General features: G+C 31.4%; 1 protein-coding gene across 1 annotated transcript; it reads left to right on the top strand.

The window, feature by feature from the left end:
* Window positions 1–373: 373 nt before the first annotated feature.
* On the top strand, window positions 374–19,122 carry LOC111700829 (chloride transport protein 6). Its single transcript, XM_023471880.1, has 12 exons — window positions 374–1,724; window positions 6,274–6,362; window positions 6,665–6,704; window positions 8,520–8,897; window positions 9,142–9,228; window positions 10,535–10,882; window positions 11,250–11,325; window positions 13,247–13,360; window positions 13,586–13,698; window positions 15,573–15,670; window positions 17,470–17,564; window positions 18,913–19,122. Exons 1-12 carry the CDS (start codon window positions 782–784, stop codon window positions 19,016–19,018), a joined length of 2,487 nt encoding a protein of 828 aa, XP_023327648.1. The 5' UTR covers window positions 374–781; the 3' UTR covers window positions 19,019–19,122.
* The last annotated feature ends 7,587 nt before the right edge of the window (window positions 19,123–26,709 follow it).

Below are 26,709 nucleotides of genomic sequence, written 5' to 3'. Positions count from 1 at the left end.
CACACCTTCACAACTTTACAACTTCACAACCAACTTTATTTTGGCAATATTTTAGTAAAATAAAAGAAGACATGAAAAATGAATATTTGTACAACAACAACTAAAATGTAAATTTTAAAAATGGTATCATATTTTTTGGCGACTTTTAAGCATAGAAGAAAAATCAGGGTTTGAAATTTTTCAAAACTTAGTAAAAGGGTGTCATAAACAAGTTCTTTGTACTTGCATGTCAAGATAAAACTGAAGCTTGCATATATGCTGATTCTATTAATTGGTATAAATCGGGAGAGGGGAGGTGATATGTCCCCCTCTTTCTTCCCCAGCCTCCACAAGCCAACACGTGACGTCAGAGGCTCGAGGCCAGTGGTCTCCTCGCAACTAAGCCAGTAACATCGGGAGGTCAGGAGTGCAGTATACAACCAGGCCTCCGGCTTTAGGCATCCAGGGAATAAGAAATGTAAAAAAGAACCTGATTAATCTTTCTTCTACTGGTTAGTCACAAGAGTGTATAAGCAGTCAGTACACACAGTAGTTTCTAGATATGCTCATCTTGGCGCCTCCTCACCCTGTCAATACAAATCTAGACTTTAGACTCATCCATACAGACAGGATGACTTCTGCTGGATAACTGACCAACATCTACATGATGTCAGTAATAAAAAACCTGTTAGAACTAACAGATAAATCCTCTATTCCAGGATTCAAGTGATTAATGTAGTAAAAAGTAATTATTAAATTAATAACAATAGTTTCCTCCCTTGGGAGTTTAAAGAAAACAAAAATGAACAGCCGAAGGTTCTCGGTGAAGAAGATGGCGTTGAAGTCCACCTTCGGGTTCACCACAGTCAACCACAACTATACGGAGGCAGAACGACAGATCTTGAACAGCTATCACTCCCTGGAGTATCTACCACCACACTCTAAGGTGTACAGGAACTGGCTGCAGCAACAGCCCGCCAGGCTAGACTGGGATAGATGGCTAATGATGGCAATAATAGGATTCTCCGTAGGAATCCTTGGGTTTCTTCTTCATCAGATCATTGATATCATTGCTGAAGGCAAGTGGCATCTGACTCAGCACTACATTTCCAATGGGGACTTCTCTGGTGCCTACTCTCATACTGTTGGTTATTCATTAATATTTCTAGTAAGCAGTTGTCTCCTGGTGCTCTACCAACCAGCTGCAGCTGGGTCAGGCATACCGGAGATTATTGGTTTCCTCAACGGAACTAGAATTAAAGACATATTCAAGATGCAAACACTCATTGTTAAGTTTTTATCATGTGCTTTCGCAGTAGGTTGTGGAATGCCGGTTGGATATGAAGGTCCTATGATACATTTAGGAAGCTTGGTGGCCGCCGGAGTGTCACAGTTCAAATCCGCTACATTTGAGTGTACATTGCCATTCTTCTCAAGATTTAGAAACTCAGAGGATAGAAGAAATTTTATATCAGCGGGGGCTGCTGCTGGAATAGCATCAGCTTTTGGTGCACCAGTCGGAGGTCTTCTCTTCGCAATGGAAGAAGTTTCTTCTTTCTGGAAGAACAAACTTTCTTTCCAGGTTTTCTTCTGTTGTATGATTGCAACGTTTACAACGGATATTCTCAACTCTTCCTTCCACGGGTTCAAGTACAAAGGAGATTTTGGTCTGTTCAAACCCAAGTTTATCTCCAGAGACCTCATGGCGGTTAATGTTATTGCAGTATTTCCTGCAATACTTCTAGGTAAGCCGGATCAGATTTATCTATCTTTAAATGGATTACTTTTGCAAAGGAAATTTACATTTGACTACCTTGGAAACCCATCTTTGCCTGGAAACTAAACTTTCTCAATAAAATTTAACCCACTTAATTTAAAATCTTTACTCAGATCATTTATGTGCTTCTACCAAGTTTCTTAATCTGATATTTGAGGCAAATCGACCAAGGGGTTTCTGAGTTATGATCGGACATACAAACGAACTTTCTACTTACCTCAAGATCAAACGGAAATAAAGCACAAGAATAATACCTGGAAAAATCTAGATCTTCCTAAAATTTTGTTCATCTTACCTTGACATTTTTTTAGCTTTTTCAATACCGGTGTTCTGAGAAAACTTCTAAATAGGAAATTATGAAAGAAAATGTTAAAATGCAAACATATAAGAAAATTCAGGAAGCAGTTTCTTTGTTCTAAATGTGTCTAAAATCTTGTTAATCGACAGGATTATACATTCAATAGACAATTTATCTGACCGAAGATGAAGTTTAACCATGAGAACGTTGTTTAGGCTATCATAAAAGTTTGATTCTGGGATGGGTAACCTTGTCTGTGTAATAATAAAAGTGAAAGTTTTCTGTAAAAATATTTTGTCTTTTCATTCCTGACAGAAACCAAAGAAATATTTTATTCATTTTAAGATCATTGATGTACTAGAAGTAAAAGAAAAAGATTTACATCTGCTTTCATAGTGTGCATTGAAATTACATATTATAAATAATAAATACATGTCTTTTTTAAGTTTTGGTCATTTTCGAATGCCCTAAGTGTGAAAATGACCCTAATTTTTTGTATGACCTTACAGGAAAGGTTTAGTTAAGAATTGAGTTACAAAAATTTGAAATCTTCCAGTAAAACAAAACGGGCGAGATTTGTCCATTGTTACGGTGTTGGGATAGCGATGCATCCAGGAAGAAAATGTTAATTTAAAAACTTTTCTATCGTATTTTATTTAAAATACATTTTTAAAACATAAAAAGTTATATTTGGACTTTCATTAAGCCCTAACTCATTGGACAGAATTTAGTTCAAATTTTTAAGAAAATTCAATTTTTTTTAAAGCTGATTTTTTAGTATATTTCAGTATTTTCAAAATCGTGATCCAAAGAAGCATGAAAATTTTTTAAATAAAAATTCAGACAAAGAATTTAATTTTTAAAAAAAAGTGGTGAAATGAAACCCATTTTTAATATTAGTAAACNTACGATAGAATAGAATAGAAGAGAATAGAATAGAATAGAGTAGAAAAGAATGCGCTCTAACGGAAAATTTTAAATTTAGCTTTTAGTTTCAAAGAGCGGTACAAGGCCTTCCGAATTTAGAGATGGAAACATTGTACAAATACATTTTGTCAGATCTATTTATATTTAAATATATGTTGAAACTGTTGTGTTTGTGACAATTTAATTTAGAAATGTAATACCGGAATTTATTTCTAAAACATAACATGGCAAAACATAATTCTAGATTTTTTTATTTTTGATAATCAACATGGGATTTTATAAAAAAATTAGCTGTTCTGAAAATGTTGACTTCCAGTGCAATTAGCGCTTGACTTTCTAGTAATGATGAAAACTTTGTATTGTAATTGCTAGAATTCTTTTCTTTTCTCTTCAAGGATTTTTAGCATTAATATATTTTTGCAGATTTCTCTTAATTTAATTTAAATAACTACGAAAACCATCACTTTTGACCGGATGTTTTTATATTTTCCTTCTAACCAACCAAAATCCCCTCTAGGGATTTACAATGAAACAAAACAAATACATACAGATAAACATACACGATGGAGGAGGGGATTCTCCTTTGAAAAACATTAAATTTCGCAAAGAAACTGAGTTTTGCCACAACCTTAAATTGGCTAACCCAATATCTTTGCAACCTGATGGTTGAAATCTTTGATATTTAAAACTTTTAGACTATTTGAACGAACAGAATTTATATTTTGAAATATAATATGTCCACGACATAGGATTGAAAATGCATAGAGATAAGAAAATTAGAAAACTCAATTCCTCTTATGAATAATACATTTTAAAGCGATAGATGCTTACATTATGTTAAACATTGAAATTACACTTAAAAGTATTGATATTTAAGGGTTTTTGCTCCAAAAAAAGTTTCACAAGTAAAATATATAATTAGTAAACTATTTGATTTATTTCACCTGCAGTAAACAATAAACTTGTCATGACATCTTTATAAAATATATTTTTTTTATGAAATAGAAATATGTACGCTAGGCTTTTGAGCTAGTATAGAGACCTAACTACTGAGCTATCTACTGAGCTAGCTACTGAGCTAGCTACTGAGATAGCTACTGAGATAGCTACTGAGATAGCTACTGAGATAGCTACTGAGCTAGCTACTGAGCTAGCTACTGAGCTAGCTACTGAGCTTGATTCTGAGCTAGCTACTGAGAGCTAGCAACTAAGCTAGCTACTGAGCTAGGATTGTGAGCTAAGGATAGAGGTGTGAGCTGGAATGGTTTGAAGTAGGATATCTGCTCTAGGTCCAGGATTATATTGGAACACTTCTCAACCTTTTCTAGAACTAAATCTAATTCTAACTTTATTCTATTGGAAACCAGAGCGAGGCGGACAACAAGAATTAAATAAATAAAAAAGAAGGAAAAGATTTCTTAGAAAAAAGAGAAATACCCGGTTAAACAAATAACAAATATTAAAAAACAAAGAACCTTAAAGAAGAAAAAAAAAATGGATAATTTAAAAAGGAAATTAAAGAAATATAATATTTCCAAAAAAGCAGTACTGAAAGAAAAAATTAAAAACAATTATTGATAAATTAGGAAACTTATAAAAGATAAAAAAAGGCTCAGATGAAGATATGTGAGCAACATCTTTTTGCGCCTTTCTACAAAAAGTAGAAAGGCAAAAATTTTTTGGAAAAATGCAAGAAGTGAAAATATTGGGAAAATTTGCGTCAGATTTTTAAAGAAGTACTTATCCCACAGAAAATTTGTTTTAAGCTTGGTTTAGAAATTCTTTGTTGAGTGGGTTGATTTTTAAAGAGAAAATTTTATTTCCAAAAAAGCTAGTCAAAATATTAGATTTTAAAAATATTTGTCTAAAATAGTTCTTTCATCTTTTGCAAACTCATTCGTACATAATTAATGGGGTTTATAACAAAAATTGTTATGTAATATATTCTTTCCAGTACAAAACAGAATTCCTTAATTCTTAGTACTCTCTCCATTACATTAACAGAGCTTCCTAATTCTTGCTACTCTCTTCCGAAAATAAACAGAGCTCCTTAATTATGTACACTCTGCAGTGCATAAACAGAGCTCCTTAATTATGTACACTCTGCAGTACATGAACAGAGCTCCGCAATTTTGTACACTCTCTTCGGTACAAAAACAGAGCTCCTAAATTCTGTAAAATTTCTTTTGTACATAAACAGAGTTCTGTTATTCTGTATACTTTTTATATACATAAACAGAACTCCGTAATTCTGTTTACTCTCTTTTGCACATAAACAGATCTCTGTTATTTTGTACTAAAAAAGAGCTCCGTAATTCTGTATACTCTGTTCCGTACACAAACAGAGCTCTGTAATTTTGTATACTCTCTTCTCTAAATAAAAAGAACTACGTAAATCTGTATACTTTTCTGTACATAAGCATAACTCAGCAATTCTGTAGACTCTCTTCTGTACATAAACAGAGCCTCGTAATTCTTTATCCTTTTTTTCTGTACATAAATAGAGCTCCATCTTGTATAGAGTTAGTGGGACAGAGTAGTATGGTAATTAGTATCTAATACTGAAGTGTAATGAGCTAATTTATTACCATACAAACACAGTTATATAAGTCTATACCCAATATTTAGACAAAAAATACACAATGAAAATACCGAAGGAGAAACTCAAATTATTGCGATATTACTTGTACGACTTTGTGACCTCGTAGCTTCTCTAGTTTTGATTTTACGCAAAATTATGGCAAAGCAAACCTATCCGATTAGAGAATATAAAGGAATTGAGTCTTTGCCACAAACTCTGATTTTCTAATTCCTATATTGTTTAAATCCAAAGTCTTAGACCTTAGCTATTTTAAACTATTAATTCTGTTATATCAATACAATTAAGCTTGAAATATCAAAGGTTTACACCATCAGGTTACAGAAATATAGAAATTAGAACATTCGTGTTTGTGGCAAAATTCAATTCCTTTAGAAAATTTTTATTCTTCTCCATAGTTCCTCAATAATAGGAGTTATATTACGTGCAATTTACTTTATTTTCACGTGAATGAAATATGAGAAAATAAAACAACTTAAACAAAACATGAAAACAACAAGTGAACTCTAATCAACAAACTTAACAAACATGTGTCAACACCATTCATGAAATATATTGCGTTTTTTAGAGCAAAATTGGAATCTTTTAAAACATGGATTACAATATTATATTTTTTAAGAAAATAATGTTAGAATGTTTTAGACTATTCTTACAAGAATTGTTATTATTATTATTTAATAATAATGTTTCTAGGTATATTGGGAGGATTACTGGGATCTGGGTTTACACATTTAAACCTTGTGTTTGCTAGATCCAGGAAAAAGTTTATGTCAGGAATTAAGGTAATATTTATTTTTCATCTATAAAATATTCCTTTAAGAAGCTATCTATATAAAATATAAAAATTTGAAAGTAAACCAAAAAACTGCTAATCGCAGAACACTTGTTCTTTTACCTACCAAAAAACTTACCTCTGTTTTCAAAGTCATTGGTTAAATTATAGTTAAGGAAAGGAGGATATGATGTCATAAAAATATGTTATTCTCAACAATATCTTAGCATTCTCGAAATCCTTTAATTGGAACTATAATTATAATTAACATTTTGTTAAGGATTAATTAAAGTTTATTTTATTATATTCAAGGGTAAGAACACAGCTCGTCTCATTAGACTTAGGCAGACAAGCCAAATTTATATCTAGATGTAATATATGTATGTACATTAAATGTGTGTGAATAAATCTTTTATAATAAAAAAATTAACATACATAGTTCACCGTTCATAGTTAAAGTTCATAATTGTACTTTAAATTCAATCAGATAGATGGATACATTTAACTGTTTTATCTTTGATAGGTCAAATCTCGAACAGAACGGTTGAATTTTTATAAACATTTCTTCTCAAGAATATTTTTTATTGCATTAAATTTAATTTATTTAAATTCTTGTTTTTTTTCTATTATAATAATTCAAAATATTAAAAAATAAAGAGTAAACAGTTTAATGATACTCCAATTAGTACACAATTTTTAATCTATTTAATGAAATAAATTGGAGGATTTTTAAACATCAATTTGTGGATGAATTTTAAACATTATTACATATTTTTTTTATGTTTTACCACTCCCATCGTTTCATATCAGAATTAATTCAAAACGTTATCTATATTACCTCAAAACAATATTTTTAATTTTCTTTTGAAATACGGAAAGGTATGCCCAACGATGTTTTATTTCTTTTTAATGTTTTTTTTTATCAAAATTAAGGTTTCTTTGTCATTGGTTTCTTTTTGGTGTTAAAAAGCATATCGAAAACAAACAAAAAATACAGAATATAGGATAAATTGCGCATTTATAATATTTTTTACGATAACATAACTTGGTTAAATGTATACAATTAATTCATTGACAGCTATTAATAAACAACACATATTGGTAAATAAAATTTTTCAAAGATAAATTATGGGATTTATTAGCGTTTTAATCAAAGGGTGGCATGTGCTCAATTGTAATAAATGTGCAAGTAACTATAATAACCTGAGCTGAGTACTTTTGAATGAGATATCCTAATTCCTGATCGCTTAATCTGAGTATCCAATTTACTTTTGATTTTCTTCTTAATCCTCTTTTTTGGATATCCCTACTGTATAACAGTTACGTTTGATAACTATTACAGATACGATGCTATATCGATTGGACTAATATCCGATTGAACTAAAGTCGGCTGTTCAAAATTCGGCTTAAATTTAATCATGTTAATATGAACTTATTAAAAAATTCACATTTGAGGGCTATAAGCCATTTTAAATGTTAGTCTTATATAATCATTAATCTAAAGTCTAAATTAGTCTGAAGATTAGCAAAAAGAGAGGATCAAGAATTGATCTTGATATCCACAATTCCAAAGTTTTCAGCTCTGTGCGCATATATGATTAAATACTTTAATCAACAACTGCAGTAAAACTATGCAATCTAGATGAATATTGACAAAATCAATATTTTATAAAAAGATCTTAGCTTTTAAATTAAAACTCGGGAAATTTCAAAGAGAAATCATACAATATAATATTCACACTTACCAGTCATAAGGAAACAAAATATGAAAAAACATATGTTATAAAAGTTTTAGAAATTTATATTTTGTGCAATATTGCTTTTTTTCATGATAACTCGTTTGTTGTCCAATCTGGTTCTGTAGGTCAATGAAATGTAACGTGAACCTTGGTGTTATTCTAATTACACACATAAAAAATATTATAAAGGCGCGCTTTACACTATCTTTCATTTAAAAATCAAAGTTTACTGAAATTAATTAAAAGATTTTCGAAAATTAAATTGGTTGATCTCATAACTTCATTTTACGCTAGTTTTACTTGATGTAAATGTAAAATTGTCAAGCCCTAAACGTACTGATTTTACGCTAATGATAACTTTAATTTTATTTTATAATAAATTTTTGAATATAAAGCTCTAGCATATCAATTTTTTCTTTACAATGTAGGTAGCACCCCTGTATCCTGTGTTTACTCCGAGACAGGAGATCCGGACAGCCACGACAGGAACGTGTGCACCGCCACCAACTCCTCCGACTCCAACACCGAGGTCAACATTCAGTTCTACACGTACAACATGACGGAGTATAGGGTACAGGACAATAATGGTACGGTACGGGTGTACAGAAACGGATCGTACAGTGAGCTGGCAACCCTGTTCTACGGTACAGGGGAGCAGGCCGTGTACCACCTGTACTCTAAGAATACTCATAAACAGTTTGGGTACACGAGTATGGCTGCCATGTTGGTTATTTATTTTGTGATGAGTTGCTGGTCTGCGGGTACATACCTATCCTGTGGTATAGTTGTACCAATGCTTCTTATAGGAAACACATTCAACATATTCAAATTTATAGCTAAACTCTTTATTGCATGTTTTCAAAATAATTTTTAAATCAATATAAGATTCTAAAATGATAATTGAAAGAATCAATGACTAAAAAGAAATATTAATCTAACAAGCTACTCAATCAAAAGATTTAAAAAATAAATACACTACTTTTTTATTAGAATTTTCTTGATTTTCCGATAAATTAGACTTTTAAAGAAACAAATATAATGTGTGGTAAGGTGGTCTATACGGAAGAATGACTGGTCGTCTTCTTGTTGATCAATTTGGAATTCAAACTCACAAATACTGGGCTTGGATGGATCCAGGTAACGTGTACACTGTACACTGTACACTGTATATGAATGGCGGATTTTTGTAAAAGTGACTTTAGACGTTTTAATTAAGCTTCTGTTACCACATGTGACAAGTTTTTCCCGATATTTAAAGATAATTTTAGTGTCCTAAAAAATCAAATCGGTTCAGAATTGAAGCGTTGGCATCAACTACTGTATTTTTATAAAGACACCTTGTATGTGTACGTATTACATATGTTAATGTATATGTATGTATTACATATATTAATGTATGTATACGTATTACATATCTTAATCTATGTAAACCAGGTTTTAAATAATATTAAGCGGTTATTTTAACGCATCTTCTTTTGTTTTCAAGACTCTTTGATATCAATATTTTTATAATCGTTTCTTTAGATCTATTTTGGAAAACAGAAAAGAGATTTATAACTAGCTGAGAGAAATGATAAAACATGAAGGAAAAATAATATTATTTGATAAAAATATTTTTCTTTTCCAAGAAGAGAAATAAATCATTGTGCATTGTAACATTTATGTTTTGTATATCACGCATTAGCTCTATACCTTATTGTGCTATTCAATAAAGCTGTTTTATTTCATGCATAAGCCAGTTTTCTAATAATAGATAATAAAAACTAGAATATAAAAAAGAAATTGTTGTTCTTTTATAAACAATAGCTTGGGATCCCAGCTTTTCCAGAGCCCGCGATTTAAAAATTCGGGAAAATATGGCTCGGGCCTAAGCTTTCGTTGGCCCTTATTTACGGCTTGAGCTTTCGGATTCAAGCTGCATCTTATTTTCAACAGAATTGAGTTCAAAAAACCGGTTTAATATTCTATTTGGCGGATTTTCATGGTTAGAATTCGGGTATTCCGGGTTTTGATGAGAACAAGACTCAATATTGAGCCTTATTCTCCACTAAAACCAACCAAGGTTGGTTTTATTTTCATAAATCACTACTTACTACTCACTTCTCACTTCTCACTACTCACTACTCACAACTCACAGTCACTTCTCACTACTCGATCGCTTTTTCCAAGCTATATCTTATCTAATTATGAAATGAACCTGAATGCGACAAAATGCTCAGTTTAGTATCTTATTGTATCCTAATGTGTAATAAGGACCAAAGAGGGATCGAATATAAGTCCCTGGAGGATTTCACGACATTTTTCAGTTTTATAAAATTCCAGAATAACAGAGAAATTTCAATTTTAAATTTTTCATTTCAGATGTGAAAATATTTGCAGATTTGATCAAATTTTGAAATATTTTTTCGATTATATCTTTAGTAAATACTCAACATGTGTTTAGGTGCGTTTGCGCTGCTCGGCTCAGTTTCATTCTTCGCCGGTGTGACTCGTCTCACCATCTCCCTCACAGTTATCATGGTCGAGATCACCAACGACATCCACCAGCTCCTCCTCATTATGATCAGCATCATGGTGGCGAAGTGGACCGGAGACCTTCTGACACACCCCCTATATCACGCCCTCCTAGAGGTGAAATGTATCCCGTTTCTAACTCCTGAACCTATTCTGATGAAGATGGACGGGAGTGTGCTCAACCTTGATCTATTTACTACGCAAGATGCTATGACGCATCCTGTTAAGACTGTGAATATATTTGCGTCAGTCCACAGTATAGCAAAACTTCTTTTAGGTAAATGTATAAAATAAAAAAATATTTATTTGATATTGATCTAAGGCTATAAAAGATTGATTTCAATCAAGTAATCCCAAAATTTAAGAATTGCATGCCTCATTCACAATAGTACCGTTACATCTTTATCTGAATAACACTTAATCTGAAAAAGTACCAGTCTCTGAATTTTCTTGTTATTTAATTAACCACAATTGTAAAATATCAATTTTTAAAATAATTGCAAGAATAAAGTTTCAGAGATACTGTGGTAAATTAAACATGTAACTTTCTCTTTAATTGTAAATTGTTGGCCCCTTGAAATAATATTGTGTACAGTCCCTTTAACAGTTCACTATATACTAATACAATATACTACATTCTATAGGAAACACCCACGGTGGTTTCCCTGTAGTCAAATCTCTGGGGGAGAACCTGGAGAATACGTTCTGTGGAGAAATCAGGCAATTAATCAATCAGTCTATAAATTTATCAATTAAATTATCAGACAATTGATCAATCAAATAACCATTAACGTATTCAATTGATTAATCAATCGATTTATTCTTCAATCAAGACATCAATAAAAAGCAATCAAATCATGAATCAGTTAATAAATCAATCATTTTATCAATCGATGATCAATTATTCATCTTTATCAGCCAGTAAATTATTAAATTCACAAGGCAATCAAATGATCAATTAATCAAGCCCGTAATCGTTCAATTTAGTAATAAATTTCACAATAAACTAATCGAAAAAATGATTAAATTTTTAGTCAATCAATTAAGCAATCAATTTATCCCTAGATTGTATGTATGTATTTTTCATGAAATTTCAAAGATTTTTCCATATTTAATTGCACCCCCATAATTTAAACTAAAACATTATATTAGTATTGGAAAACCCAAAATCCAAAAAGTATTTATATATCTTTATATTCATATTATGCGTATACTCCATTTTCTAAAAATATCCGAGGGAACTGGTAATTAATGAATGTTTTGTGTCTGAAACTAATTTCTCTAATAATGAGATCTGTTTAGTGTACTATATAAGTAAGATTAATAAGCACAATTGTGTATAAAAATCAACTAATTTATTATTTACTACCTAATTACTCATTAATTGGTAGAAAGTAGAAAGTAGTATAATTAAGTATCAATGAAAAATATAGAGATTGTAGATTTTATACATTCCGGAAGAGAATAAAGTTTTATTATTGTTTAAAGGGACAGTAAAGGAAAAATGAAAGGGGGTATAGGCTGAAAGCTAATCACTTTAGTTCTTGATCGCGCCCCATGAAAGTTTTATCTGATGTTCCTGTCTCGAGAAATTGATATAAAACTGTGTTATAATTATACAAAAATTCATATATGTAAAATTTTGAAAATCTGAAACTTAAATCACATGACCAGAACTATCACCAATGGCAGAGCAGTATGCTGGTCACGTGTCTCCGCCTGTATCACGTGACCACTTTACTGCACTGCCATTGGTGGAATTTCTGGTCAAGTAATACGGACGTAAAAATAATATTATGAATGAAATCTATTGAAAATAGAAACAACAAATATAAAAGTAAACCTAAATTACAATTAGCTTTCTCTGGGATATCATCTTTTTCAGATTGGTTGCTGTTTTTCTGAGCATGGTCTGTTTAACCCTACTATTTCTATACGAAATTGTATATATATGCATTTTCGTACAAGTTTGAAACAGCTTTGTATCAACTCTCGAAACCTCAGATAGGCGTCTCAATGGTCTAGATGAAAAGCTAAAGTGATTAGCTTTCAGCCTATACCCCCTTTCATTTTTCCTTTACTGTCCCTTTAAGATTATTTATTTATCTATATAACCAAGTTCTTCGCTTATATATTTCGATTTTTAAAAAAAAAAATCCACAGTATTTCGGCTAGTTATGGAATTATTATTATTATTATAATAAAATATTAATCTTTTAAAATTAAGATATCTCTATTTTATATGTGGCAGTGCTGAAAAGATATATAAAGAATTATAGAATCATTTTTAAATTGTATATCCAAAAAATTATTATTCCTTTAATTAATTTAAATCATTTAAATTTTGTATCATTAACAAGGTGAATACTTTAAATTCGATAAGAAGAACGAATTTATTAAAGTTTAATTTGTATAAATCTAGTTTGTTAACTTTACTAAAATAAGAAGCCATGTTTGTAAAAAACCTCACTGCGTTAATAATTAAATCTGATAAAGTGAAGTTTTTATTTGAAATCATATGTTTTAACTATTGATAGATTATACATAATTCGACCTGGAGACACCTTCATTAATAAATAATAAATCAAGGAAGTTGATCGACAAATAGATCAATTGGTTGACTAATTAATTAATTGATCAGTCGACTGGAGCTAAGAAACCTAATGACACGTCCTGAACTATTCATCATGAAATCAGATTTTAGTGCTACGGTTAGGATGCCTCATGTTTCAGATATTATGCATCCACATTTCAGGTCAGTTCTTGCCTAATGATAATGATGATAATGATGATAATGATGATAATAATGATAATGATGATAATGATGATAATGATGACAATGATGATAATGATGATAATTATGATAATGATGATAATGATGATAATGATGATAATTATGATAATGATGATAATGACGATAATGATGATAATGATGATAATGATAATGATGATAATGATGATAATGATAAATATTCTCCAGATTGTCTAAGAAGAGCCCCCACCTAGCAACAGATGAACTATTACAACAGTACATGAATGAACCACTCTACTGTGATTACTATGTCAACCTGTCACCGTACATCAATGATTCAGGTATTCACTGTTCACTGTTCATATTAAACCTCTAGACAAACAAGAGTTTGAAGGAACATAATTTCAAGTGAATCTTCTTCAAAGAAGTTACATTATCAATTCACAACGGTACCATTTAAGCTTTATCCTCATAAAAGTAAACTAAGAAGTCATCCTCGTATTTTTTGTAAATTCCTATCCTTGACTCTGCTGCATATATCCGTAGTAATTTTTATACAGAAACTACCATTGAAAATCATCTATTATCATATAAAGAAAAACTAGGATGCTTTCATCTATATATAAATTTGGCTTGTCTGTCTGTTTGGGTGTTTGATTGTTTGTTTGTATCCAATAAACGTCAAAACGGCTGAACCGATCGGGCCCAAATTTTTTGTGGGACATCATGTGACCACAGGGAAGGTTTATCAATTATAAAAATTAAAACAAATGTGTTTCAAAGGTTTTTAATTTTATAAAAAAAATTCAATTCTTGAAAATCCGCGAATTTTTTTTTAAAAATCCGCCAAAATTTCTTCTTCTTTGTTTTAAAATGTAAACAAAAAGAACATGTTTACAATTTAAATAGAAGATTGGGCGCGAAACGCCCTAAAAGCCTAGTTGTTTAAATTTTTCTAGACAAAAATGTACAAGGTACACTTCTGAATAAAGCATGTGTAATGATTCACCGACATAGGGTCATGCAAACGACTTAGAATCAAAAGACCCAGGGTTAAACGACAAAGGGTCAAACGACAAATTTTGCCCATTTGTCGCACTTTTTGACCCTATGTCGCTTTACCCATTGTCGCGTTTTTGACTGTTTGGCATTTAACACTTGGCCGTTTTACCCGAGGTCGTTTGATCCTATGTCGGTGATCATGTGAAGCTAAATAAAAGGTCACTTTAAATCACCTTGACTACCCTTTTGCTGACAAAAAATTAACCATTGAAACTAAATTTAATAATCTGAATTTGTGAGATTTGAAACATGTTCTTGACAAATTGTTGACAGTTATCTTGTCGGACAATAAATGTAATTCTACCTTGATCACATCTTTATCTGATTTTCCGCATAAGAACCTGTGTAAAAAAGGGAAATTAAATCTTTATTCACGTATTTTCACATCTTTACTTTATTAACAAACAAAAAAGTTTTATTTTCCATGTTTTCCTGAAAGTAATGGGCATTCGATATTTTGCCTGCAACCTGGTTGACAAGGATTAGAAAGCGCTAGATAAACTTTAAATTAGATTTGGAACCTGAATCCAAATCTGCAACTTTAGACCTGGCTGCAAGAAAAACTTTCAAATCTGCAGAACTTTCCAGAATAATGATTTTTACTCAGATTTTCTTGACATTGCGTTATGTACATTGTACATTGTACAGGGTGCTTTACACATTAACATTGTTAAGAAATCTTGAGTATAATATTCTAAATGAATAAAAGTTATGTATAAGGGAATGTGTACAGCAATATTTCTTCCTAAACTAACGCAATTTTCCTTACTTCATTAAGATCATGTAATAATTTTATGTACCGATCAATGAATTTTCTGTACATAAATGTGTACTGATCAATGAATGTTATGTACAGGGGTATGTATTGATCAATGAGTAGTATGTACAGGGGTATGTATTGATCAATGAGTAGTATGTACAGGGGTATGTACTGATCAATGAATATTATGTACAGGGGTATGTACAGATCAATGAATGTTATGTACAGGGGTATGTACTGATCAATGAATGTTATGTACAGGGGTATGTATTGATCAATGAATAGTATGTACTGGGGTATGTACTGATCAATGAGTAGTATTTACAGGGGTATGTACTGATCAATGAATATTATGTACAGGGGTATGTACTGATCAATGAATGTTATGTACAGGGGTATGTGTACAGCAACATTTCTCCCTACAAAGAGCCTACATACTCTTCAGAACTATGGGGCTCAGACAGATGACCGTTGTTAACCATACAAACCAGGTAAATTCATTCGCCATTTAAAGGGACTGTAAGCGTAATTGTGAATGGCTCTCCATGGAAATAAATTAATGCCCAATTTAGAACGATACCCTTTTAACCTTTAACTAATTATCATGGACAGAGATTTCTGTTTATGTCTCTAAAGTGGTGATCCAAATTCTCATAAATCTGGAGTGTACTCTATCCAAATTCTCATAAATCTGGAGTGTACTCTATCCACATTCCCATAAATCTGGAGTGCATTCTATTGACATTCCCATAAAGTCTGGAGTGTACTCTATTGACATTCTCATAAATCTGGAGTGTACTCTATCCAAATTCTCATAATTTTGGAGTGTACTCTATCCAAATTCCCATAAATCTGAAGTGTACTCTATCCACATTCCCATAAATCTGGAGTGTATTCTATCCAAATTCCCATAAACTTGGAGTGCACTCTATCCACATTCCCATAAATCTGGAGTCTACTCTATCCAAATTCCCATAAATCTGAAGTGAACTGTATCCACATTCCCATAAATCTGGAGTGTATTCTATTCAAATTCCCATAAATCTTGAGTGTAATCTATCCAAATTCCCAGAAATCGAGAGTGTACTCTATCGTTCATTTTATTTAACTCTAATTTAATTCAATCATTTGTTCTTAATTTTCTTTAACCATCCTTTTATTTAACCATTTATCTATTTTTATTTACCAATCCTTTAAATAAATCATCTGTTTTTAACTTCATTTCAATATCCTTAAAACTAATCGTTCTTCATTTAATTGTTTGTATATTTATCCTTAAATTATATCATCTGTTCTTAATTTTATTTAACTATTCTTTAATATAATCATCTGTTCTTCATTTTTTTTAATGATTCTTCAATTTAATTATCTGTTCTTAATTTTATTTAACTATCCTTTAATTCATTAATTTTTGTTATTTTAATTTAACTATCCCTTCATTTAATTCTTTATTTTATTTCGCTATCTTTTAATTTAATGATCTGTTCTTCATTTTATTTAATAATCTTTAAATTTGATTATCTACTTATCCTTTAATTGATGAATTTTATTCAAATATTTTATCATTTAATCCTTATTGTATTCAATTATGCTTAATTAAAGTATCCGTGTAATTGTTTTTTCTTTGTCCATTTATCTTTTAATAATTTATTCAGGGCTATTTTTACAATTGATCATTCATTCGATTTTGTATTTATTTATTCATCCTTCCTTCCATGACAGACGTTGACTATTTTACTTTAGAATCAGACTTTTTTCTGTATCTTGTCTTTTCTTAATTTGAACCCATTCAGCACTTTTCATTCATTCATACACTTTTCTCTTAAACGTAGATATATACAATATACATGTATATCTACATAGTTTGTATTCACTAATATTTATTTATTTTTAAATTTTTTATTTTATTTGTTGTATCTGAATTAAGAAACTTTTAACATTTTATAAATAGCGTTTGCCTTCAGGGCAATTATTTTTGTCGATGACAAATATTTTTTTATTCGGTAAATCATAGCATATTAGGGCAGAATAATAAATAAGAATTTATAATCATGTCACAAAAATTTTAGGTAGATAAATAAATGAAAAATAATAAATTAAAAAATACATAAACATATTTATAATACATTTATAGGTGTTTTATAAAGTCAAATGTTTTTCCTTGTCTCGTTTGTAAATGCTTTAATACTTTATACCATACATGATTTTAGTTGATATGTTTATTGATTTATGACACTCTTTATTGGTTGAAGTTTAAATTGATCAATAAATTGATTGATTAACTGTTTAGGTGGTAGGAACAATATCTCGAAAAGACTTGATGGGGTTCTCTATCGAAGAAAGATTGGAGAGATTGCTGATAAATCCACCTAGAAAACTCAGCAGGTTACTAACTTATAATATTAGATTAGTGAGTAGTGAGTAGTGAGTAGTGAGTAGTGAGTAGTGAGTAGTGAGTAGTGAGTAGTGAGTAGTGAGTAGTGAGTAGTGAGTAGTGAGTAGTATTAAGCAGTAATTAGTGAATCTTTTTTTTCAGTACATATATACTGTTTTTAAGTCTAGCGCCCAATGTGTTTTGAATGTACTTTATATAATATAAATATACATATGATATATTGTACATCTTTTTTACTGCCTTTAGATCAATGTATGCATCTATTGGTTTATTGGTTTCAGGTAGCATGCTTATCTTAGTCCAAAATTTAGGTTAAAAATAGAAATTCAATTATCTTTAGGCGCAGCTGGATTTGTGTTTTTTTTGGGTGGAGGGCCTTCGTCTTATTTTACTGGTTCGAGATTTTAACTGTTAACTGCAGGCGGGGGGGGGGGGGGGTTTGACTCCTCAACCCTTTTTAAGCCCTTATTTTTGACACTATCACCCAAGGGCGTACACAATAATAAATCTAGGGGGGGCCAAAAAAAAATATTTGGCCCCCCTTAGGAGCTCCTTGGGGGGGGGGGCAAAATTTTAACTGTAAATTCAAAATATTTGGATACTTTAAAGGTAACACACAGTCCAATTGCTTTTCAAATACTACTTTATCTCTCTTTCAAACAAAACTAGCAGAAAAAAAACACCAAGCTAATTTTTTTATGCTCTTCACTCTTTAGTTTCAGATTTGAAAAGTGTTATAGCTCTGAGTTCTAGGGGCACTACCCCCTTGCCCCCCCCTCTCTGTATACGCCCTTGCATCACCTGAAATATTTTTGACTTTTAATGAATATAAATTTAAAGGATTTTTTTGTAAAAAAAATTGTTATGCGTAGGTCTAGTCCGTATGAAAAAAAATCTTTAATATTCCGGAACTTTTTTCTGACATAAAGCTACAGCTTTAAAACTAAATTTTTGAACAGCCCTTGAATCATGGATGTAGAAACATGTGACACATCTTGATATCTGTCTAAAATAAAAACAAAATAGTTTTTACATTTTTTACCCTTTTTTGCCAATTTTGTTCTACCTTCTTTAGAACCCATGAATTATTATAGCTATTTTTTTATTAGCTGTCCTTGAAAATTGGGCTATGAACACGCATTTCAATTCCCTATACTCCCCTGCCAACAGGCTATATATAGATTCAGACCTCTAAGCCTTTATTAGGTTAAAGAGGGATGAAATGGGTGTAGGTGAGAAGTACATCTTTGCTGTGTTTACCTATATGAAGAGTACTGTGAATAAAAGGTGTGAAGCGAACTGAATTTCTATGAACGCAATTAAATAAATGTTATTAAGGTCTGTTGTCCTAGCTCTAAAGAAGAATTATGGTGGCCGGAAATCTGAAAGATTAAAGGAAGAAGATGAAGATCAGAGCCAAGGAACAGAAAATAATAATCAATAATACGGATATTATCAATAATCTAGCAAGAGTATTTTAATAGCTTAGAAATTCTGGATAATTTGGATTGAATCTAGAGATAATCTTTAGATTATCTCTAGATAATCTATATTCTCTAGATAATCTAGATTATCTAGATTATCTCTAGATTGATTATCTAGATTATCTCTAGATAATCTAGGTAATCTAGATAATCTAGGTAATCTAGATAATATAGGTAATCTAGATAATCTAGGTAATCTAGATTATCTCGATATTATCTAGACAATCTAGAGATGATCAATAATTTCTAGATAATCTAGAGTATCTCTAGATAATCCTGAGTATCTCTAGATTATCTAGACTATCTCTAGATGATCAAAATCTCTAGATAATCTAGATAATCTAGGTTATCTCTAGATTATCTAGATTATCTCTAGAGTATCCAGATTATCCCTAGATTATCTAGAGTATCTCTTGATTATATAGACTATCTCTAGAATATCTATAATCTCTAGATAATCTAAATAATCTAGGTTATCTCTAGATTATCTAGATTATCTCTAGGGTATCCAGATTATCACTAGATTATCTAAAGTATCTCTAGATAATCTAGAAAATCTAGATTATTCAGATGGTCTCTAGATTATCTAAACTTTCTCTAGATAATCTAAAATATCTAGATTATCTAGATTATTTAAATTATCTCTAAATTATCCAGATTATTTCTAAATTATCTAAACTTTCTCAAGATAATCTAAAATATCTAGATTATTTAGATTATCTAGATTATCTCTAGATAATCTCTGGATGTTTAAAAATCTAAATAATCCACCTTGTTATCTGTATAATGATGAAAGATGAGTATAAGTTTATTATCTCTGAATATTGTGAAAATCCAGATTCTTGGGGAAAATCTAATATAGTGTAAACTTAGTTAAACTAATTACAAGTTTTTTTCCAGAGTATATGGAGGTGAAGAGAGCTTACAAGGGGGGGGTAGATCAGGAGGGTAGGGGGTGAAGAGAGCTTACAAGGGGGGTAGGGTAGATCAGGAGGAGGAGGTGAAGAGAGCTTACAAGGGGGGTAGATCAGGAGGGTAGGGGGTGAAGAGAGCTTACAAGGGGGGGGGGTAGATCAGGAGGGTAAGAGGTGAAGGAAGAGGAAGGAGGGAGGAGGCCAATGCATTGGGATTTGGGGATATAGAAAAAAATGAAGATGAACCCTAGTTTTATTTCCAGTTAATGCAAGTTGTATAATGTATTGTGCCAGGTTTTATTGAGACAGATGTGGAATCTTTTTAATCTAATAGAAACTTAGTTTTGAAAATTTGAGTTTCTTCAATATTTAGATCTTCAAATTGGCTGGAATGGATATGGATGAAGTGGGGGGGCTAAAAAGTTGGCTAGGCTGGTGGTATGGACATGAATGATCAGGGGAGGTGGGCTGAAGAGTTGGCTAGGCTGGTGGTATGGACATGAATGATCAGGGGAGGTGGGCTGAAGAGTTGGCTAGGCTGGTGGAATGGACATGAATGATCAGGGGAGGTGGGCTGAAGAGTAACCTTGTACATATTCTGGATACATTCTTAAACCTATACTGGATACAACCTTGATCCTATACTGGGTACAACCTTGAACCTATAATGGATACAACTTTGATACTATACCGGATAAAACCTTTAACCTATACTTGATACACTCTTGAACCTATACTGGTTACAACCTTGAACCTATACTGGATACATTCTTGAACCTATACTGGATACACCCTTTAACCTATACTGGATACAACATTGAACCTATACTGGATACAGCCTTGTACCTATACTGGATACAACCTTGAACCTAGACTGGATACAACCTTGAACCTATATTTGATACAACCTTGAACCTATATTGGATACAACCTCGATCCTATACTGGATACAACCTTGATCCTATATTTGATACAACATTGACCCTACACTGGATAATACCTTGAACCTATACTGGATACAACATTGAACCTATACTGGATACATTCTTGAACCTATACTGGATACAACCTTGAACCTATATTGGATACAACTTGATCCTATACTGGATACAACCTTGATCCTATATTGGATACAACCTTGATACTATACTGGATACAACCTTGATCCTATACTGGATACAACCTTGATCCTATACTGGATACAACCTTGAACCTATACTGGATACAACCTTGAACTTATAAAAACCTGCGAAAAACGCTGAGGTCAAAACTTTTAGATCTTAAATCGGTTTATAACGCGCTGAGTTGGTTATCCTCCCCGGTCATGAGCAGTTCGATTTAAATTTTGAATTATTTCTTCATTGATTGCTTATATATCCCAGGAATTAAACTTTAACCGATCAATTTAAAAGTTTAAACTCGAGCTTAGTCGATGCAGCTCAGCGCTATCCCAACCAAAAGTTGTAGCCTCTGGACAACTTACAAAACCCCTCGAATTACTTAAAGCACAGAAATCCAAGTGTAAAATCTATTCATGTAAGCATAAGAAACCTCATGTAAAAGATTGAAATTAATAGTGTGGTTCTAATCGTATTCAAACTTTAGACAGTATTTTCAGCCTTGTACATACTCTGCCTGAATTTTTGGAATGGTACATAAGACATGTACAAATGTTAGTACATTGGACATTGTACATAAATTGAATATAAGGCGCTTTAAGCTTGTAGTTAATGACACAAGTATATATATACATACAGTTCGTATTTTCATTCGAAAAAAATTTTTAATATTTATCTTTACAAAACTTTAGATTCCGATTAAACACCCACAAGCACTCGAATTTTAAGTTACTTTTACTGGTCTTAAAAACAGATCTTAAACCAAACTTAAATACGGATTTTGTATTTGATCTCTGTTAAAATTTCTTAACTTTAGGCATAAACTTCGAAAAACATGTTTTTAGCATTTTGTCAAAATTTCTGCGATAAATCCGTAAATTGGTAGATTTATTATTTAAAGGGACTGTAGTCGTATTTTCAAGTGAACCAATCCATTTAAAAAGAGGGGAATGTTCCCAAAGGATAAATATACAAGTCACTTTTGTAGAGAAATCTCCATTCATGATAACAAATTTTTAAAAAATCCTAAATGGATATATAACACAAAGCTTGTAAGGGTATCGTTGTAAATCGGGTATGCCACTCTTTTTAACAAAAATTCACTTGAAATTCCGTTTATTGTCACTTTAAAAATTCGATTATATCACGATTCATGCCAGTAGGCAGGAACATGAGCTTAGAATAATATCAAGCGTATATTAAATATAAGTACAATAAAAAATATTATGAAAACCCCGGTTTCCACTGATTCTTAGAAATTAGTATCTCTCTAGAAGCTCATTATCAATTTAGAGATTTATTTTTTGATTCGTACCAATTTGCTTAATCCTCATAAAATCATCTATTTATATATACATATATAAATATTAAAATATATGCAAAACTGCTTTTATTTTCTCAAAAAAAGTTAATGTACCCCTGCATTTTCGTTATTTTGATGTTGCAAAATGAGAATTGAGTTAGTTATTCATAAATGCATCTTGTAAATCCATTGTATTTCCCGAACTACGTTAATGTAAGAGATAAGAAAAATCCCCACAAAGAAAGGGAAAATTGAACTGCCATGAGTCATGGTTGAACTCTCAAAGTGCTGGCTTGAGAATCTCTTCAACAAGGTTTATATTCCTTAACAACTTTTTAACTTTTAAGTATTAATAGGAATATTTTCTGGAATATTGAAAACCTTTGAAAACAATTTAAAGTTTTAGATTATATTTTTATTTGACCTGATGCACCTCTTCTCCATCCTTCAATACTACATTTTCCTATTATAATATGACTAATCTATTTGTGTTTTGTTATTTGTTAAATATCTATGTACTGGTTATTTACATGTATCCCTTGTTATATCCTATGCTCTGTGCAGTACAGTACAGCTAACCTTACCATTATCTTACATTAAAGACTACTGATGTACATTAAACAGCTGATTAAAAACACTTAACAGCTGATTACGTACACTAAACTACTGATTACATGAACTTGACAGCTGATTACGTACACTTACAGCTGATTATGTGAACTTATTTCAGAAACATAACGTCTGATTTATAGCTCAATCCTATTTGTACACTTAATAGCTGAATAGTTAAGAACAATTAAAAATTTGTATAGTTATGTCAACCCAAAATTTAATGGTTATGTACATTTAACAACAGTTTACCCTTGTACAAAAAATCTTCTGTACTGCATAGAAACTATCTTGCCGGGTGCTAATAATAATTTATAAAGATGTAATATTATAAGTGATACCTATAGTTTTATTCATGTTTTAACTCTGGTTTAATATTTTACAATGTACATATATAGTTTATAGAAATTATAGATATGGAGATTTATATATAGATATATCTATATTTATCCTATATTAAAAACAGTGAATATATGTAAAAATATAAAAAAGACATATAAATATATATATTAGAATTTACATAGATAATTGTTTTTATCTCAAAATTATTTTCAGGGCCATTCAGTAGATTCTGAATATTCAGGGCCATTCAGTAGATTCTGAATATTCAGGGTCATTCAGTAGATTCTGAATATTCAGGGCCATTTAGTAGATTCTGAATATTCAGAGCCATTCAGTAGATTCTGAATATTCAGAGCCATTTAGTAGATTCTGAATATTCAGGGCCATTCAGTAGATTCTGAATATTCAGGGCCATTCAGTAGATTCTGAATAGTCAGGGTCATTCAGTAGATTCTGAATATTCAGGGTCATTCTGTAGATTCTGAATATTCAGGGCCATTCTGTAGATTCTGAATATTTAGGGCCATTCAGTAGATTCTGAATATTTAGGGCCATTCAGTAGATTCTGAATATTCAGTGCCATTCAGTAGATTCTGAATATTTAGGGCCATTCAGTAGATTTTGAATATTTAGGGCCATTCAGTAGATTCTGAATATTCAGTGCCATTAAGTAGATTCTGAATATTTAGGGCCATTCAGTAGATTCGGAATATTCAGGACCATTCAGTAGATTCTGAATATTTTTATTTTCTTTAATTTGCTATTTTTCCTTCATTGACTTCGTTAGTTATAAATGAATATTTACATAAACCAAAGACTTTCTGATGCAATATTACTATTAGAAATGTCTTGATTTGAAGGAACTGTAAGTGTAATTTCAAGTGACCCTCCGTGCAAAGGCGACTATCCCGATTCACAACGGTACCCTTAAAAGCTTCTTCTGATCAAGTATGAATTATATATCAATGTTAATAATCTTGAATACTGATTTTTAATTTATGTTTCTCTACAAAAAGTGACTTGCGCATTTCTACTGCAGGGAAACATATATCAATTATCAGAAAGAAAAAAAAAATGTTAAACCTAGAAAAACTCAATTGGGTGTAATGCAAGAAAAGTTAATTTCGGTCGTGTACTGTATACTCTGCGTACATATTGAAACCAGTTCTCTTTGGGCGGAATTAGTAAACAAAAATAGATGCATCAGTGTTCGTTTAGTATCCGAGGAAGTTAAAAGTATTAAATTTTGATAATTTTGATAATTCACACAATAGTTTCCTATGACCAGAATATTTCCTTGATTTTTTTATATGAAAGATTGATCCCATGTCAGGCTTTGACATCCGTCTTGTGTTTACATTACCGCCCAGTGACAGTACACTGCAGTACAAAAGATGTGTACACATCTGAAATAACTTTCCTTGCATTATAACCTACAATATTTTCCACACTTTTGTTTTTAAAATTACTTCAAATTTCGCTGACAGTCCCTCTAAATCCTCTAAATCCATATAACATAAAAAATGCAAATAAAATCCTTTATTGTTATTTATGAGGTAAATGTTGACTATCTTGTGTTTTTTAGCTGCAGTTGATTATCAGTGTCTCTCGAGAAATAGGAATATTTTCTGGAATATTGAAAACCTTTGAAAACAATTTAAAGTTTTAGATTATATTTTTATTTGACCTGATGCACCTCTTCTCCATCCCAGACATCCCTCCCCCCTCCCTCCTTTGTCTAACAAGGAATACCCTACCCCTCTAACCAGCCCCCCCCCCTGCACTGGTTAACCAGGGATCATCATAATTTGAACATTCTGAGTGGTGATCTCTGTAATTTGTTAAATATGGAATTCAACAGAAAAATTTGAAGATTTCTCAAGAGTTCAGATTCTTCTAACCTTTACACCAAAAAATGGGAAAACCAGATTATTTTTCACAAATCATGAGATAATCAAGAAATATTCAAGAAAAGAAAAAGGCTATGAGCATGGACCAAAAAAAAGAATAAAAACAATAATAAAAACAAGAATAAAAACAAGAATAAAAACAAGAACCCGAAACAAAAAAGAAACTTCCTTATCTGATTCCCTGTCCTCTCCTCCTCACACTCTTTCTTATTGTATCCCCTCTCCTCCTTCCCTTTCCTTTCCTCTTTTTCTTTGTATCCCCTCTCCTCATTCCCCTTCCTTTCCTCATTCTCTTCTTATCCCTCTTCTTCTCTTCCCTCTACTCCCTCATATTCTCTTATTCCTCCTTCCCTCTCCCCCCTCTACTCTCCCTTCCCTCTCTACCCTCCTTCCCTCTCCTTTTTTGCTGCTTCTGAACCACATTCACACGCACACCTCATAAATCTTTTATATGAAGTCCTTAATTTTTTCTTTAACTCTTCCTTATCTTTACTTAAAATCTTGCAAATTAAACAATCAACATTTTATTAGATTTAGTTTTATTTAAAGTCGAAAAATCCCAAATAGTGTTTTTAGATATTTATGTTGCCTGACCAAAGGGCGGGGTTTGAAGGGGAGGGGAGGATACGGGTCAAGTATGTTCAAGAAATTATAAGCCCTTGTTAGTCCATCTTTCAAGAAACGTGCTGTAAAATCTAAAATATTTTCTTATCTGGGTTTCACACTTCTTCAATTCCTTTCTACAAAAAGTGTAAACTTTAATTTACAGAATGATCTTCTATCATTCTATTTTTTTAAATAATGATTATTAATGTAAGTTTATTTAAAGGTGATACCATAAATCACACTAAATTAACACATTTTTGGACATTTTTGAAAAGATAAATAAATATGTTTTGTTACATAAATAGCGTGCAGGATTTCAACGATCCAATTGATCAAACTCTTAATTTCGACTCTATATCACACGCATAAACATTTTCGGTTAGCATAAACATTTTTGTTTAGTATAAACATTCTTGTTTAGCATAAACATTTTTGTTTAGCATAAACATTTTCGGTTAGCATAAACATTTTCAAACATAAAATGTGCACACCGTGGATAACAAGATCTTAATAACCACTCTGTTTTACAATTTATATAAAGGAAATACCACAAATTCAAATGTTCTAATCCCTAAATCTCTGCAACCTGATGGTGAAAATTTCTCATATTTCATACTTAGATTATTGGATCAAACAGAATCTTAGTTTGAAATATTTAAGATCTGCGACATTAAGCTGCAAAGATATGTGGTTTGTGGCAAAAACTGAATTCATACAAAAATTACAGTTCTTGTGGCTAGATAGATCACTTTAGCCTCTGCTGAAGAGTTCTAAGAACCCGGGATAGACATAACACGTGTTCAACCCATTTTCTTAGATTACAAAAGACAGATTGATTGAAACACAGTT

Source organism: Eurytemora carolleeae, unplaced genomic scaffold, assembly GCF_000591075.1.
Source record: "Eurytemora carolleeae unplaced genomic scaffold, Eaff_2.0 scaffold332, whole genome shotgun sequence".
NCBI lineage: Eukaryota > Metazoa > Arthropoda > Copepoda > Calanoida > Temoridae > Eurytemora > Eurytemora carolleeae.
Note: the sequence above shows the minus strand (reverse complement) of the source record. Positions and strands in the feature narration are given on the sequence as shown.